Source organism: Lutra lutra, chromosome 4, assembly GCF_902655055.1.
Source record: "Lutra lutra chromosome 4, mLutLut1.2, whole genome shotgun sequence".
NCBI lineage: Eukaryota > Metazoa > Chordata > Mammalia > Carnivora > Mustelidae > Lutra > Lutra lutra.
This window is the reverse complement of record NC_062281.1, coordinates 118,047,889-118,065,898: the sequence shown is the minus strand read 5'-3', so window position 1 is coordinate 118,065,898 and position 18,010 is coordinate 118,047,889. Positions and strand designations below refer to the sequence as shown.

Genomic DNA, 18,010 nt, shown 5'->3' with positions numbered 1-18,010 from the left:
GAGCCACCCAGGCGCCCCTCTCCTCATTTCTTAATCAAGATCTTGTTTTTGTTGTTATTGAGTTGTATGAATTTTTAACATTTTTAAAAAAGATTTTATTTATTTGAGAGAGCAGAGCAAGAGAGAGAGGATGAGCTGGGGAGAAGGGCAGAGACACTGTGAGAAGTCGGCTCCCTGCTGAGCAGAGAGCCCGAGGCGGGCTCTATCCAGGATCCTAGGATCTTGGGAATCATGAATCTGCTGAAGGCAGTTGTTTAACCTACTGAGCCATCCAGGCACCCCCATATTTTGGTTATTAACCCCTTATCAAATACGTGATTTGAAAATATTTTCTCCCATTCAGTAGTTGCCTTTTCTATTTGTTGATGGTTTCCTTTGCTGTGCAGAGCTTAGTTTTGATATAGTTCTACTTGTTTATTTTTGCTTTTGTTGCCTTTGCTTTTGGTGTCAAATCCAAAAAAATTGTCACTAAGAGTGATATCAAGGAGCTTACTTCCTATTTTTTCTTCTAGAAGTTTCATAGTTTCAGGTGTTATGTTCATATATTTAACCCATTTTTAAGTTAATTTTTGTGAATGGTAAAAGATAGTGGTCCAAATCCATTTTTTTAATGGGGCTCTGCAGTTTTTCCAGTACCATTTATTGAAGAGACTGTCTTTCCCCCATGATATATTCTTGATTCCTTTGTCTTAAATTAGTCGACCAAATGTGTGTGGGTTTATTTCTGAGCTCTGTTCTGTTCATTGACATGTGTCTCTTTTTATACTAGTACTATACTGTTTTGATTACTATGGTTTTGTAATACAGTTTGAAGTCAGAAAGTGTAATGTTTCCAACTTTTTTGTTCTTTTTCTTTTCTTTTTATTTTTTTAAACTTTTTTTTTTTTTTTTTAAAGATTTTATTCATCTGTTTGAAAGAGATCACAAGTAGGCAGAGAGGGAGGCGGGGGAGGGGGGGGAAGCAGGTTCCCTGCAGAGCAGAGAGCCCGATGTGGGGCTTGATCCCAGAACCCTGGGATCGAGACCTGAGCCAAAGGCAGAGGCTTTAACCCACTGAGCCACCCAGGCGCTCCTGTTCTTTTTCTTAAGATTGCTTTGGCTGTTTGGGCTTTTTGCGGTTCCAAACATGTTTTAGGATTGTTCTTTTTATGTGAAAAATGCTATTGGAATTTTGATAGGGGTTGTATTGAATGTGTATGTAGATTGCTTTGGGTAGTATGGATATTCTAACAGTATTCTTCTGGTCTATGTGTATGAACTGTCTTTATTTATTTCTGTCTTCTTCACTTGCCTTCATTGATGCCTTACAGTTTTTATAGTGTACAGGTATTTCACTTCTTTGATTAAATTTATTCCTGGGATTTTTTGGGGGGGGGGTGTAGTTGTAAAGAATTGTTAATTTTTCTTTCTGATAGTTTATTGTTAGTGTATAGAAATACAGCAGATTTTCATATATTAACTTTGTATCCTGCACCTTTCCTGAATTCATTTATTAGTCCTGACAGTTTTTTGGTGGAGTCCTAGGGATTTTCTGTGTATAATATGTCATCTGCAAATGGTGCCATGTTTACTTCTTCCTTTCTAATTTCGATGCCATTTCTTTCTTTGGCCTAATTGCTGCAGTTATTGCTTCCAATACTGTGTTGAAGAAGATAGGTGAAAGACGGCATCCTTGTCTTGTTCCTGATCTTAGAGGAAAAGTTTTCTCTCTTTCATACTACTGAGTATGATGTTTGTCATATATGGTCTTTATTATGTTAAGGTAGGTGTGTTCCTTCTGTACTCACTTTGTGAGAGTTTTATTATAAATGTTGACTTTTGTCAAATGCTTTTTCTGCATCTGTTGTATTATATGATTTTGTCCTCTTTTTGTTACTGTGGTGTATCCCATTGATTTTTGTGGCTGTTGAAGCATCCTGTATTTGTGGAATAAATCCCACATAATCTTGGTGTATGATTCTTTTAATGTATTATTGAATTCAGTTTACTAGTATTTTGTTAAGGAATGTTTTATCAGTGTTCATCAAGAATATTATCCTGTAATTTTCTTTGTTGTGACATCCCTGTTTGGTTTTAGTATCAGGGTAATACTGACCTTGTAAATGAGTTGGAAGTGTTGTCTTTTCTCTGTTTTTTTTTGGAAAAGTTTGAGATTTTTCTTTGAATGTAGGATTGACCAGTGAAGATGTCTGGTTTTGGACTTTTGTTTTTTGGCACTTTTTTGATTACTGATTTAATCTCCTTACTGGTAATTCGTATGTTTAGATTTTCTGTTTCTTCATGATTCAGTTTTGGTAGGTTGTATGTTTCTAGGCATTTATTTCTTTTAGGTTGTCCAGTTTATTGGTTTATAATTGTTTATAGTAATCCTCTGTATTTCTGTGGTATCAGTTTTAATGTCTTCTTTTTTTGTTTCTGATTTTATTTTATGATTTTTATGGTGTTTTTTATTGACCTATAGTTGACACACAATATAATAGTTTTGGGTATACAGCAGTGATTCCACAACTCTACATTATGCTCTGCTCACCACAAGTGTAGCTGTCACTTAATGTATACTCCTATTATAATATCACTGACTGTATTCCCTATTCTGTACCTTTTATCTTTGTGGCTTATTCATTTCTTAGTAAATACCTCTACTCAAGTACCAGATTTTTCATCATCAATGCTGAGTGTTAGATGGGATAAATGGGAATATCATCAAACTACTTAGGGAAAGTATTTTCAACATCAAATTCTGTATCCAGGAAACAGACCATTGTGAGTTTAGGACTAAGATAAGTTTAGATACATAAAGGCTCAGAATAAGCAATTCCAGGAAAAATAAAAAGTGAATAAGAAAGTTGTTTAATGAGAGTGTGCCATTTAGTTTTGCAGTGACTAATATTTACAGTTTGGATTATTTAAAGCACATTATTGGGGCGCCTGGGTGGCTCAGTGGGTTAAGCCGCTGCCTTCGGCTCAGGTCATGATCTCGGAGTCCTGGGATTGAGCCCCGCATCGGGCTCTCTGCTCTCTCGGGGAGCCTGCTTCCTCCTCTCTCTGCCTGCCTCTCTGCCTGCTTGTGATCTCTCTGTCAAATTAAAAAAAAAAAAAAATCTTAAAAAAAAAAAAACACATTATTGATTTGATGAAATTAGTTCAGTAAGATTGTAGAGGTGGGAGTTATGATTTTTTTATAATAAGTCAGATGTGAAATAGATCAGTTAAAAAGAGAAATATAAGCACATGCACATTATTTAGAACTATGGAGGTGCCTCCCAGAATAAATAGCTGAAAAGAGTTGAGAAAGCATCAGCCTCTGGAAAGCAGTATTGAAATGTGGGAAGGGTTGGGTGGGCAGCGACTGCATTTTGTTTTAAACCTATCTATCTACTTGAAATTTTTTTAAAGTATGCATTGTTATGTTTTTATAATTTCTAAAACTAAGGATTAGAGTAGAGCCAGTCATTAAGCTGCCTGCTTTATGATTTCTCTTCTCTTGGTCTGACCCTGGTCCCCTTTGATGTTCTACTTTCAAGGAACCCTCAACCAGAAAGAATTCTGCCAGCCCCAAGCTTCATTTTACTTGAACTTTCCTTAAGAGATAGAAGAGAATTCTTTCCCCATAGCTTTAATGTGGGCCCAAGCTTCAGTAGATTGCCTTCTGCTTGTACCTAGGTCCTACCTTGGCCTTCCATGGCCACGTGAATTTAACTATATCTTTGTGAAAGATTCTCCCCAAAGTGGCACTGTTGTTAGGTTACATTTATTGTTCACGTGTGATTCACCCACACATGTACTGCTTTTCCAAGAGAAGGGAAGAAGTTGTGGGAAAGAGCCTGGGATAGATGGCAGCTTTTGCTTTTTAAGAGATGAGATTGCTTGGGGCCTGTGGCAGATAAAAGGTTAAGATAGCAGCAGAATAGGTATTTTCTTCTCTATCACAGCAGAGCCTGTCATTTCCTGCGATTGCATACTCATTTGATTTTTTGGATTGGGGTGAGTTAGAGTGAGAGGAGTGCTCCTGTTGGGGAAGTGGGGTGGCAGTGCAAAGTGAGACTAGGTTTTCCTCCTTTTAGTTCCTTTGCTGCCAAGTGGAACTTCATGGGTTGAAGACTAGTGGCAGGGGTACTAGAGACATGGTTGTGGTGGATCAGTCATGGCTGATTGGTGAGGGAAACTCAACAGCAGAGGGATGAAAGTTCCTACTGGGGTGATGAGTCCTATGTTGGGGCAGTGGCATTTGGCTCTTTAGAGATTGCCTTTAATTAAATTACCAGCTACTAATGGTAATTTACTGATTAGTTATTGTGTTACCAATACATTCTGGGCACTATGCTAGGTTCTGGGGAAGGAGTGGTCCCATAAAATGGGACAGTCATTTCCCCCTCAGAATACAAAGTATTTGGGGAGTGGGGAATAGATGAAGATAAGTAAGTAGGCAAATGGAACAGAGTGTTGGAAGTATGTTAGTGGGAGAACTAGCATATACCAAGAGAGCATCTAACCTCAAGTTGGTGGATGGGGTTGAATCAGGAAAGGAACCTTAAGAAGGAAGGTCTAGCTGAGTCTTTCCTGTCAAAATCTTGGGCCCTGAAGATAGGGACCTTGACTCTCTTATTCACCAGGCCTAGAACAGATACTCATTAAATACTTATTGAAAGAAAAATAATTAACCTGAAAGTGAGTTGAATTTCTTCCTATTTCCTCTGCTACTTATTGAGAAATTAAACTATATCAAGTCCTTAACCCATGTTTTTTAATATTGGTCTCATAATAGTTCTCAGAGATTGTTGCAGACATGAAGTTAACAGTCTGTGGTCTCCCATATAATATTCAGATAGTTTTCTTGTTAGCTGGGAGATTAAATTGGGGAAGAAAAAAGACCACATACTATTTGAATTATGCATCTAATTCCCAAGTTCTTGAATTAGGGTCTTATTTATTGTGGGAGTAGTAAACCAAGAAAGTAGCTAGTTGAACTCCTGGTCTTCCATTTGGTTTCGAGGGAGGAAACTTTTTCCAGACAATCTCTCTCAAGATGGACATCAGTAGCAGTGAAGAAAAAAGTTCTTCTCTAAGTAGTAGTATTATGGATAGAATTGCATATAGATCAATAGATAGATAGAAGTATTCTTTATGTGTATGTTGTCGAATAGTTAAAGCGTTGTGACCATTCTGGAAATACGATTTGACTTCTGCTACTTTGTTAATCTGTATTGTATGGTATGAGGAGCTGATATAATTGAGTCAGATCTTAGTAACAGAAAGAAGTACACTACAGCATCACAATTCTCTGGTCAGGACATGTCCAGTTTCCCCAGTTCTCAGTCAGATCTCCTACTCTCACTTACCAGTTGTCTTAATATACCCACTTGAAAATATTTAATATATGTCATGATAAAATATATGGTATTATATATGCATGTTTTCAGTTTGCATAAATGATAATTGTGCGATAAATTTCGTTTTGCTTTCAACAACACATTTGCAGCATTTTTCCACGTTGTATGTTTGTTCTGCTTCCAAGATCATAACAATATTCTTTTTTTTCTGTTTAAAAAGCATCTTCCTTTTTTTAAAATTCAATTAGCCAACATAGAGTATATCACTAGTTTCAGATGTAGAGTTCAATAGTTCATCAGTTGTCATAACGATATTCTGTATTTTCTAGTTATGCTTAAAGTTTTACATTTATTTTTGTCTTTAATCCATCTGTAATGCAGCTTTTTGTGAATTGTGAATTAAGAGTATAGCTTCTCCTCAATTTAAGTGAATCATTTTCCCCAATACTGTTTACTAAATAATATGTCCTTTCCGTACTGATTTGTGGTGTTACTTTTATCATATATCTACTTCCCTTAAATGAAACTGTTTTGGAGATACCTATTCTGTTGTAATAATCTTATTGTCTGTTCCTTACCTGTACAGAACAGTTTTTCTCTGGAATATGTCACAGTATTTGGTAGGGTGAATCTTCCTCTCTTTCTTTGTTCTTTCTTTTAGAAGTCGACTTAACTATTCTATGGATTTTTAGTTTAGTTTAGTTTTGTTTTACCAATTTAATAAAACGTTTGACCTCAAAAAATCCTGCTTCAATTAATTGGAACTGCCCTGTATTTATACACTAAAGATTATCTGCCAAATAGAGTGAAATTTAACTTTAACTCCATTTGGGAGAAGACACTGTTAACATCATGTAAAATGAAAAGGTATGCACTGGAGATTTAATGGGCGTTGGGAGGACCACGAGCACCTTACATAACCTAACAATGGCGATTAGGAGTACACAGTTTAAGAAAAGGGCATGCAAACCAACTCCTTTATTTGTTTTGGTTTTCCGTTTAAATTTTTTCTGGTATGGCTTCTTAAATAGGCAAGGCAGCCTGGATGCAAGATGAGCGATACTGAACACCAAGTACTGATCCCCCTATCAAAAAGTCTTTGTCATGGCACTTTTTTAGTGTATGAGCTGGGAAAAGTATTTCTAACATGTGTAACAAAGTATTCTTATTCATAATATGTAAAGTGCTCTTAAGTCATTATGAAAAAGATGAACATTTTAGTTTAAAAAAAAAAGGCAGAGAATATCTTCTGTTTCCAGAAGACATACAAATTAACAAAGGAAAAAAACCTCTAATAATAATAGAACTGTAGATAGAAATGTAGTGTGTGTGTGTGTGTTGTCTGTCAAATAATAAAAGGGTAAATACTGCTGGTGAAGTATTGGGCCTTCAGGTGCTGTTCTGGTAGTGTCAGTGAAACTACTTTTTTAGAGATTCATTTGACATTGTCAGTTAAAATATATACATAATGTAGGTTGGGGAATGGGGTGTTGAAATAGTATTAGCTATGAAATGGTAATTGAAACTGGATGGTGAATACCTGATGGTTTTTTTTATACTTGTTTAGTTTGCTTTTGCATGTTTGTAATTTTCTACAGCAAAAAGGAAAAATGTATATATTTTTTGTTATAGTAATTATTCTTTATGAATTTATCTCATGTAGTACCAGGAATACTTAAAAAAAATAATAAAATGGAAAAGGATGGGCTTATTTTGGTTGTAATAGTAAAAGAATGGAAACATACTAAATGTTCCTCAGTTGGGTAGTAGTTGGAAAGTAGCTTTGCATTTGAAGAAATGAAAGGCTTATCTTACATACTTTTGTTTTATACTTGTGTAGATGGATATTACATTGTCCAAGATACATTATTATATGAAGAAGTTAGAGAACAGTATATGTAATATTCCACTCTTTAAATTAAAACATTTTATGTGAATTATGTCTGTGTATGTGGTATATACAAAAGAAAAGTCAGGAGATTAACAGTTCTTTTGTGGGAGAAAGTATGATGGGGAATTTCACTTTTCACTCTTTCTGTATTATTTTACTATCTTATGTTTACCTTTAATCAGAAGGGAAATAATAAATTCTAAAATTAGAAAAACTAATTTGGCTTCTAATAAAGGTCACATTCTAGAGAGGAGGGAAGTAATCAATGACAGTAATGGGAGAAATTACCTTGGAAGGGGATAAATATACAGTGTTTATCTTGGTTATGTTTGAGTTATGCTATTACGGGTCATTTGCTTTATTTTTTTGTAAAGTTTCTTTGGATGGAAATTTTTAAAAGGATAATACTGTTTATAAATACCCGTTAATGCAGTTTTATATATGATTTATATTCTTCATGTTTATGTGAATAAAGATTGGTATTTGTTGTATGTGAATTAGAGTCTATTGTTTATTCAGAACAAAACAGACTATTTGTGCATGCAGTCATTTTTAGAAATAATTTCACTCTTTAAATACAGATTTTTCTTGAATTGAGCTTGAAGTTTATAAGTTCCATATAACCTTTCTGCCTTTTATGTATCATGCCCTATGCAGAGCATTGAGGATACAGCTGTGAATAAGAGTAAGACAGATGTCTGGGAGGTGTTGGGGAGGGATAGGATGGCTGGGTTATGGACATTGGGGAGGGTATGTGCTGTGGTAAGTGCTGTGAATTGTGTAAGACTGATGATTCATAGACCTATACCCCTGAGGCAAATAATACATTGTATGTTAATTAAAAAAGAAAAAAGAGTAAGACAGACGTAATCCTGTTTTTGGTGAAGTGTTTGGGTGAGGGAATGGTATGTGTGTTGCTATGGGCTGGAGAATAAATGGGAAAGACTATAGTAATAGAGTTCAGAGTGTATAAATTTCCTCCAAAGGTTTGGCTATGAATGGGAGGAAAGAAATAGGAGTGGTGAAAGGGAGCAGGGAGCACGGAATTTTAGTTTTCTCTTTTTTCTCAAAGATCCTTACAACATTTTAAGAGAGTAAGATGGGAGGCTGTCATGAAAAAGAGAATTTGTTGAAGCAATAGCATAGCATACAAAACCAATCTAGGAATGTTTTCAGTTTTTTTTTTTTTAAAGATTTTATTTATTTATTTGACAGAGAGAGATCACAAGTAGACGGAGAGGCAGGCAGAGAGAGAGAGAGAGGGAAGCAGGCTCCCCGCCGAGCAGAGAGCCTGATGCGGGCCCCGATCCCAGGACCCTGAGACCATGACCCGAGCCAAAGGCAGCGGCCCAACCCACTGAACCACCCAGGCACCCAATGTTTTCAGTTTTGATTTTCTACATTTTCCAGTCTAGATTTGGAAGGTTCTAGGTCAGTAGCCACCTTGGCATTCTATTGAAGTCATTTTTCACCTATAATTAATTATGTTGCTCAGGTTTGGGTTAGTTTCTTTAAGGAACGCAAAATCCCTCAAGTGACCCCTGGATTTATAGTTTTCCAGAAAGTGCTTGCTGATAGAATCATTTTAATGTTGTGATGAAGGCATTCTAAGAATGCATTCTAACCTTCTAAGAAGATTCTTAGAAAGAAGGTTCTTAGCCTGGCATTGAACACTCCTGTTGGTAAAGTTAATGGTAGATTCATTCTCCATTTTTACTTCTCTCTAGCACTCATCTTGTCAGACTTTTTTTTAAAGATTTTATTTATTTATTTGACAGACAGAGATCACAAGCAGGCAGAGAGGCAGGCAGAGAGGGGGGGTGGGAAGCAGGATCCCCGCCGAGCAGAGGGCCGGACATAGGGCTCGATCCCAGGACCCTGGGACCATGACCTGAGCCGAAGGCAGAGGCTTTAACCCACTGAGCCACCCAGGCGCCCCTCTTGTCAGACTTTTAACCCTGATCCTACTAAATGCCTTTTCATTACAGCTGTCCATGGCAGACACATTCCCTTTATTTAGATATATGGCAACATATGTTCTCCTAGAGCATGGTTCCCATAGTGTGATCCATGAATCCTTGTAGGAGTCTGAAAGGTCAGAATTATTTTCATAATACTTAGATGTTATTTGCCTTTCTCATTGTGTCGATGTCTGTACAGATTGCATGAAAATGATGTTTGGTCAAACTGCTGTGCACCTTAGCATGAAACAAGGCAGTATTCTTCATTGTTGAGCACTCATAGTAAAAAAACAAACCAACCCCAAATCCACCAAAATGCATTCATATACAGAAAACCCTCTTTCATGTAAGAACATTCCTGATGAAACACTGAAAATTGTTTTTACCTAATTTTGAGTTTATATATTTTTAAAAATTTTTATTTTTTTATTTGAGGGAGAGAGCATGAGCAGGGGAGGGGCAGAGGAAGACACAGCCTCCTGAGCAGGGAGCCTGGACAGTTGCTTAACTGATTGAGCCATCCAGGCGCCCCTGAGTTTTAATAATGTCATGTGTGATGAAATATTAAGTATAGATAGGATATTTATGTCATTGTTTTTAGTAACAGCTTTTTCATGGAATACCATTTTTTTTTAAAGATTTTATTTATTTGACAGAGATCACAAGTAGAGAGAGAGGCAGGCAGAGAGAGAGAGGGAAGCAGGCTCCCCGCTGAGCAGAGAGCCCGATGTGGGACTCGATCCCAGGACCCTGAGATCACGACCTGAGCTGAAGGCAGCGGCTTAACCCACTGAGCCACCCAGGCGCCCAGAACACCATTTTTACTTGAAACAGTGACTAAAATGGGTGTTTGCCAGATAGTTCCTTGAAGTGACATACTTCACTTGCATTTACTTTCTGACTTACCATTTTTGGTTTTCTTCATTTGTTCCTATGGGTTGATGTAACTGGTATCATTTCTTTACTTGAATACAATTTTGTTCCTACCACCTCCTTTGTGCTGTTATTACCAGATATGTTATAGGCCTTATAATTCAGTTATACACATATTGTTCCATATATTTGAATTAGAAGAAGTAAGCATTTATACTGTTTTTTTATAATTACTTAATTACCTTTATCACGGTGTGTGTGTGTGTGTGTGTGTGTGTGTGTGTGTTGATTTATATTTCTTTTGGCTTACTGGCTTTCAACCTTATTAAGAACTCCCTTTAGTATTTCTTGTAAGGTGGCTGTGCTAGCAACAAATTCTCTCAGTTTTGTTTATCCTAGATTATTTTGCTTTCATTTTTGAATGGCAGTTTTGCTGGATATAAGATTGACAGTTTTGCTGGGTATAACTGATAGTTTTTTCTTTTAGCACTTTGAGTGTAGGATCTTGTTGCCTTTTGGCCTTCATTGTTTCTGATGAGAAGTTAATCTTATTGGGGTTTCCTTGTACATAATGAGTTATTTTTCTTTCTTTCAGCATTTTTACTGTGGTATTTCTGGGTATAAGTCACTTCGCCATTTGTCCTACTTGGAGTTTGTTGAGCTTCTTGGATGTGTAATTAATGGTTTTCAGCAACTTTGGAAAGATATCAATCATTATTCCTTTGGATATCTTTAAAATTAGTATGTCTTTCATTACTAGAGAGGAGGTGGGTGGGGGGATGGGTTAAATAGATGATAGGCATTAAGGAGGGCACTTTTTGTGAAGTGGTTATTATAGGTATGTGATGAAGCACTAAATTCCACACCTGAAACTAACATTATACTGTATGTTAACTAACTAAAATTGGAATGTAAATAAAAACTTGAAGAGAAAAAAATGTAGTGTGTCTTTCAAACTGAAACTCTACTACCCCTTAAACACTAACTCTGCATACTGACCTCCTCCTGGCTCGAGGCAGCCACCATTCTGCCCTGTGTATGAGTGTGATACTCTGGTTATGTCATGTAAGTGGGATTATACAATGTTTATTCTTTTATTGGTCTGGTTTCTTTTGCTTAGCCTAATATCTTCAAGGTTTATTTATGTTGAAGCTCATGATAGAATTTCCTAGAATTTGTGTATTCTTAGGTATTGAAATTAGGTAGTCCCAATTCCTAGGTATTGAAACAATTTTTTTTCTCCCCCACTTATTTTATTTTTACTTAACTTTTATACTATCTACTTTTGAATTATTGTCTGTCTAGTTTTATACATTGCTGTGTGTTTAATTAGTAAAGCATCTTAAGAAAATGAAACCAAACAGTGCTTTGTTACCTTTGAGAAAAAGTTGGTGGTAGTTATGCTATGCTGTTTATGGAATTACTAATATATGAATAATAATATAATTTTGGAATACATAATTTTGGGGTCTTTTGCTTAAAAAATATAAATGTTGTTATACCTCTCATTTGAGTATGATTTTGTACAAATGGTGTTTCTAAATTTTATTAAACTCCTAGTCTTTATATTTTAGGGACTTGGGACACATTCCCATCAATAAACGACTTAATTCAGTGGTGGTTCACTTAAGGAGGTCATGACTACTCTTCCAATGAGTTGAATATACCCAACTACCCCAAAGTCACTGGTTAGTGTGTTTTCACTATGTGTGGCATAATTATTTTTATTCTTTTTCATGTGCTTATGAAATTGTGCCATGTAACTTCTTTTTAGTTTATCTAAACCCGGTCATGAGATTTAAGGCATCCTTTGCTGATGACCATGGCTTACCTGCTTCAGCTTAGAGCTGTTATTTTGATACTAGGTGCCGTGAATGTGTGATCTTAGAGTGATTGCTGAATCCTTGTCTCAGTAAGGGTAGGCATTGAATGAATTTTGAGAACAACTATCATTTTCTTTAAAGTTACTTATTCCATAGAGTATTTGTGTTTTGAGGTACTTATTAAATTTTCTCCCAATTTAAGTTTTTTTTAATAAATCAAAATTTTTGATTAATATATAAAACATATCATTGGTGTATAAATAAGCTCTTTAAGTAAGTTAATCATATATTGTCTTTTATTCCTAATCAGAGACTCTACAGGGGCAGGTAATTCACTGGTCCACAAGCGGTCTCCTTTACGTCGAAACCAAAAGACCCCAACATCCTTGACCAAGCTGTCTTTACAGGATGGACATAAAGTCAAAAAGCCAGCATGTAAATTTGAAGAGGGTCAGGATGTCCTAGCTAGATGGTCAGATGGCTTGTTTTATCTTGGAACTATCAAAAAGGCAAGTTTTACCTTTATATTTTGTTGTTTTTTTGCAGTAAATTTTTAGTAATTCTGAGTTTAACTTCATGTTTTTAACTTACAAAAAAATCACCATAAATATTCCTCTATATTTCAGATAAACATATTGAAACAGAGCTGCTTCATCATATTTGAAGACAGTTCTAAATCCTGGGTTCTCTGGAAGGACATTCAAACAGGCAGGTGCTACTATTTCTCTTGAACATGATTTACACTAAAATTTGATTTTCTTTTTAGGTGTCATTTTCTAGTGTTTTTTGTTGAGTACAGTATATTAAGGTAACTCAGAATCACTTTTGAGGATATGTGTTCTTCATAGTCCTCAAGGAGTTATAATCTGTTATAAACCCTAGAAGAACAGGAATTATTCTTAGTTAGAATAGAGGTAGACTAAAGAACAGATGTGTCAGTGGTGTACACCTATGAACTATTTTTAGGGCCCATCTAATAATTTTGAAGAAAAATTTTTAGCCACTAATATGAGTAACACTTTGGGCTTCAACTTAACTGTTACTCGCTTATATTAGTAAAAGTAATGTAGAGAGCTAGTATTTATTGAGAACATACTATTTGCTGGATGATTTGGGGGATATTAGGACATATTAAACAGGTTTAGGATACTAGAAGTATTCATTAATAAGAATGATTTGAAATGACCACCTAATTAGGGGTTTTAAATTTGGATGGGAAAATGAGGCTTATTTGTGTGCAAGTAAAAGTGAATACAGGTATACCTTGGTTTGGTTATAGGTATGTTTTTTGTAATGCTTTCTCTTTTATTACTGTAATAATTTCTATGATTACTATATACCCTTTGAATCTGCTAAATAAGGATGTTGTTCCCAGGTATTTTTCTTGTGAAAAGTGATTTATTAATTATGAGTACTAAAAATTTGAGTATTTTAGCTGCACACCAAAGCCCGACTTTTTTTTTTTTTTTTAATTGAGTTAAGAGGCCTGTGCTAAGACCTGTGTTTCATATCAAGGATATACAAATTTTCTTTCTCTAAAGGGTGGATACCTTTCTAAAGTATTTGGTGATTGGGTTTTTAATTTGAATCCCAAGTGGAACTCTATGGTAGATTACTACTGTGTTCTATTTCTTGATTTCATTCTTAATTTTTTATTTCATTTTTAAATTTTTTTTATTTCTTGATTTCATTCTTAAATTTTTTAAAGAATAAGGAAGTTTTGGTTAAAGAATTAGAATGATCTAATTACCATGTGCATACTTGGTAATTGGGGCTTAAGTGGGGAACTTGATAGCTCTTACTTGATAGTAATATGTCTTTCAAGAGAAACTTTATAGTTCTTGGGATTGATCAGTTTAAAGTTCTGAAATTATGTTTTAAATCTGAAATTGAGGAATCAGTGAGAAGAGGGATAGGAGAAAGATTAGGAGATCTCTAACAGTAGTTGTATTGAGCAGATCTTGTTACCCTGCATACAGAATTAATGTTTGAATTATTATTAGTTTGTAAACATGGATCTTTATTTTTGGTAGGACTGAAACATGTTACACTGCTTCTGTTCCCGTATTAGTTATGAGTCTCTTTCAACTTTTCAGGGTTCTTGCAGGTTATAGATATATTTGTTTCCTTCCCTCCCTCCTCCCTCTGTCCATTTCTTCCTTTCAGACAGGAAGAAGAAAGCCTGTAGTACATATAGAAAGTTGTGGAAGTGTGGGCACTTGGGTGGCTCAGTTGGTTAAGCAACTGCCTTTGGCTCAGGTCATGATCCTGGAGTCCTGGTATCGAGTCCCGCATCAGGCTCCCAGCCCCGAGAGGAGTCTGCTTCTCCCTCTGACCGTCTCCCCTCTCATGCTCTCTTTCACTTTATCTTTCTCTCTTTCTCTCTCTCTCAAATAAATAAATAAAAAAATTTTTTTTAAGTTGTGAAAGTGAAGGGTACTGTCCAATGTGTATTCTACCCAGTATATCAGTTTAGAGGTCTGTGATTGTTTTTGCTCACTGTCGTTTTTTATTGTCCTAGAACTGAAAAGAAAAAAGAATTGCTCCTTGGCTATTTAACTCTTTTTTTTTCCTTAAGATTTATTTATTTATTTATTTGAGAGAGAGAGAGAGAGAGAGAGAGTGAGTGTCGCATGCATGGGGGAAAGGGGCAGAGGAAAAGTGAGAGAGAAGCTCAAGTGGAGTCTGTACTGAGCACAGAGCCCTGTGCAGAACTCAGTCCCACTATCCTGAGATTATGACCTGAGCCAAAACCAAGAGTCCTAAACTTAACTGACTGCACCACTGTTTAACTCTTTCTAGCACCCAGAAAATAGCGCACATGTAGTTGGAGTTGCTTTAGAATGAGGAAGTGAAACTGAATACTGCATTATGGCAGATTTCAGTGTGGAGTGTAGCTTTAGTAATTTTCTTCCTATAAGAAGCCTGCTAATAATAGATACGTATCGTAATGACTTAATAAATTGGACTAATTTCATCCATCTAATAAGATAATTTTTTTAAAAAAGATTTTGTCAGAGAGAGAGCGCAAAGAAGGGGGAGTGGCAGGCAGACGGAAAAGCAGGCCCTCCACTGAGCAGGAGCCCAATGTGGGACTTGATCCCCCCAATGTGGGACTCTGAGTTCATGACCTGAGCCAAAGGCAGATGCTTAACTGACTGAGCTACCTAGGCGTCCCTAATAAGATTATTTTTAAAAGTTTATGTAAATAAGGAAAAATGTAGAGAGTTATATTAGTAGTCAAAGAAATGTGCATCACAAAAGGGAGATAGGTTAAAACAAATACATTTAAAAGGATTAAAAAAATTTTTTTTTAAAGATTTTATTTATTTATTTGACAGAGACAGAGATCACAAGTAGGCAGGCGGGGGTGGGGGGATGGGAAGCAGGCTCCCTGCTGAGCAGAGAGCCCTATGCGGGGCTTGATCTCAGGACCCTGAGATCATGACCTGAGCTGAGGGCAGAGGCTTTAACCCACTGAGCCACCCAGGCACCCCACGGATTTTAAATTTTAACACCTAATATGGTTTCTGTGAAAATAGTTTTATTTTGGGTATTACTTTAACGGTTGCATTAATGTTTTATATTCTTTAATTGATACTGCATAGTCAGTTCTAGCAGTTTATTCAAAAGAAATAATTCAAAAGTGAAAATGCTAGTGGAAAACATTTACTGTAGTTTTATTTTAACAACAACAAAAAACTTGATATGTATAAGATAAAACCTGGGGCCATTGGTCCTTTTTCAGGGAAATGCTGATTTGAAGTGAGAGGTGTCAGGCTCAGTGGGGTTTCTCTCCTGATCAGAGCCATAAACTCAGAACCTATGGAGGCTGTTTCCTTCCAAGGGTACAAGGAAGTAAACAAAGCCTGGGAGAGGTAGGGAGAGAGAACAAGAGATCACAATAAACAAGGAAAGATGCAAAAAGTGAACAAACAGGGATGCCTGGGTGGCTCAGTTGGTTAAGCCGCTGCTTTTGACTCAGGTCATGATCCCAGGGTTCTGGGATTGAGTCTCGCCCGCGTTGGGCTCCTTACTGGTCAGGGAGCCTGCTTCTCTCTTCTCCTCTGCCTGCCCACTATGCCTGCTTGTATTCTCTCTCTCTCTCTGACAAATAAATATTTTTTTAAAAAGTGAACAAACAAAAAATTTGGTAACTTACATAAGAGTAGAGGTGTAATAAAGTAAATTTGGTTATTTCTACTGGATAGAATATTATGTAGCTGTTAGAAATTATAATTTTGGGGGCGCCTGGGTGGCTCAGTGGGTTAAGCCTCTGCCTTCAGCTCAGGTCATGATCTTGGGGTCCTGGGAGTGAGCCCCACATCAGGCTCTCTGCTCAACGGGGAACCTGCTTCCTCCTCTCTCTGCCTGCTGCTCTACTTTTGATATTCTCTCTGTCAAATAAATAAATAAAACTAAAAAAGGGAAATTATAATTTTGAAAATAGCAGTGTGAGCAGTACTTTTGGTAGAAAAAATATTCTAAAATATTGATGAAAGGAAGGATCTCAGATTGGAGAGAATATGGACTCTGGCATATTTGGATTTGAATCCTAGCCTTGATACTTTCTGAGGATCCTTGGGTTAGTTACTTTATCTTTCTGAGCCACAGTTCCTCTATCTAATAATAAGATACCTGTAGAACTAAGCAAAATAATATATGTCAAGAGCTTAACGATACTTGGCTAATAGCACAGAATGGTACATTTTAATTATTATTGGCATATGAATATACCATGTAGTTTAACTATGAAATTGAGGAGAAGAGAATATTGGAAATAATGATGTTAGAGTATTAAAATCATATTCTAAATTTTGTGGAATAAAATTGTTATTAGAATAAAAATGCCTAAAGAAGAAACAATTTACCTATTAAGGTAAAAATATAATTTTAATTTACCTATTAAGATATAATTATTTTACCTATTATAATTAAGTATTATTATTAATTAATTAATAAGTATTGATTTACCTATTAAGGTTAAAAAAAATTTTGTTGCCTGAGATTTTGTTAGGATACTTTATTAGACACCATATTTCCAGATTTCTGAAGCTTGAGATTAAATAATTGGAGTTCAGCTTCTTTCATGTCAGCAAATAAAAAGAAATGTGCTGAATCCGGAGAGAAAGAAGTCATTGACATATTTTCTTGGCCCTTTTTCTTTAGTCTCATGATGGTAGATAGTGTAGGGTGAGTGAATACATGTATATAGGTAGGTAGATGTGTATTCTAGAGAGTAATTCTAGTGTTTACAAAACATCGCATTTCCTTGTCCCCCAGGGGAGTATGAGTGTTAGAAGTGAATAAAGGATCTTGCCTGAGAGCAGGTTAAATTATGCCATCTGCTGTAAAAACAGGTTAAATTATCAATGTAGGTAGTTAGGTATGTTAAGTTAAAGGTGGGAGGGACACAGGTTGCATAGAGATAGCATTTTGTGGATAGTACTTTGCCTTGAGAAGAAATCATTATGATTCAGTGAATAAACATTGCCAATACAGGCTACCCGCAGAGTCAAAAAGTAGTTTTGTTATATGAAATACTTCTTTATTATGACTGTCTTTTAATATATATTTTAAATATTTTAGGAGCCACTGGAAGTGGGGAAATGGTCTGTACAATATGTCAAGAAGAGTATTCAGAAGCTCCCAATGAAATGGTTATATGTGATAAGTGTGGCCAAGGTAAACATTGATTTCTTTTAATCTTGTGGAAAAGTTTTATTACATACTTAACGCTCCTATTGAAGATTAATGATTAAAAGTATTTTACATCGATAACTTGAAGCTTTTATCATAAATTTATTCATCAATTGTAAATATATTAATGTAGGAGAAGAGTACTAAAAATGCCTTCTTGAAATTGTGTTGCAGTATTTATTAATAAAATAGAATTTGCTTTATGCTTTTTTTGATATTAAGGATATCATCAGTTGTGTCACACACCTCATATTGATTCCAGTGTGATTGATTCAGATGAAAAATGGCTCTGTCGACAGTGTGTTTTTGCAACAACAACAAAGGTATCTTTTAAGTGTTTTGGGCTAAAGCCCTAAATGGAATTTGTAAGGCACTCTCAACGTAATGATTGTTTACATTGAAAGTTTATGTGACTGAAATGAGCAATCAATG

General features: G+C 35.8%; 1 protein-coding gene across 6 annotated transcripts in view; it reads left to right on the top strand.

Annotated features, from left to right (window-relative positions):
* MTF2 (metal response element binding transcription factor 2) overlaps positions 1 to 18,010 on the top strand; it is a 63,830-nt gene that overhangs the window by 23,607 nt on the left and 22,213 nt on the right. For 3 of the 6 annotated variants that reach the window (XR_007126557.1, XM_047725332.1, XM_047725331.1), the window contains exons 2-5: positions 12,189 to 12,387; positions 12,505 to 12,586; positions 17,468 to 17,563; positions 17,801 to 17,901. Coding sequence is in view for 5 of the 6 variants with exons in the window: in XM_047725332.1 (XP_047581288.1) it covers positions 12,189 to 12,387; positions 12,505 to 12,586; positions 17,468 to 17,563; positions 17,801 to 17,901 (478 nt within the window). In the remaining variant the exon portion in view is untranslated. Of the gene's footprint in view, positions 1 to 12,188; positions 12,388 to 12,504; positions 12,591 to 17,467; positions 17,564 to 17,800; positions 17,902 to 18,010 lie in introns of all 6 variants that reach the window. The other 3 variants (XM_047725336.1, XM_047725334.1, XM_047725335.1) reach the window with 3 other exon arrangements.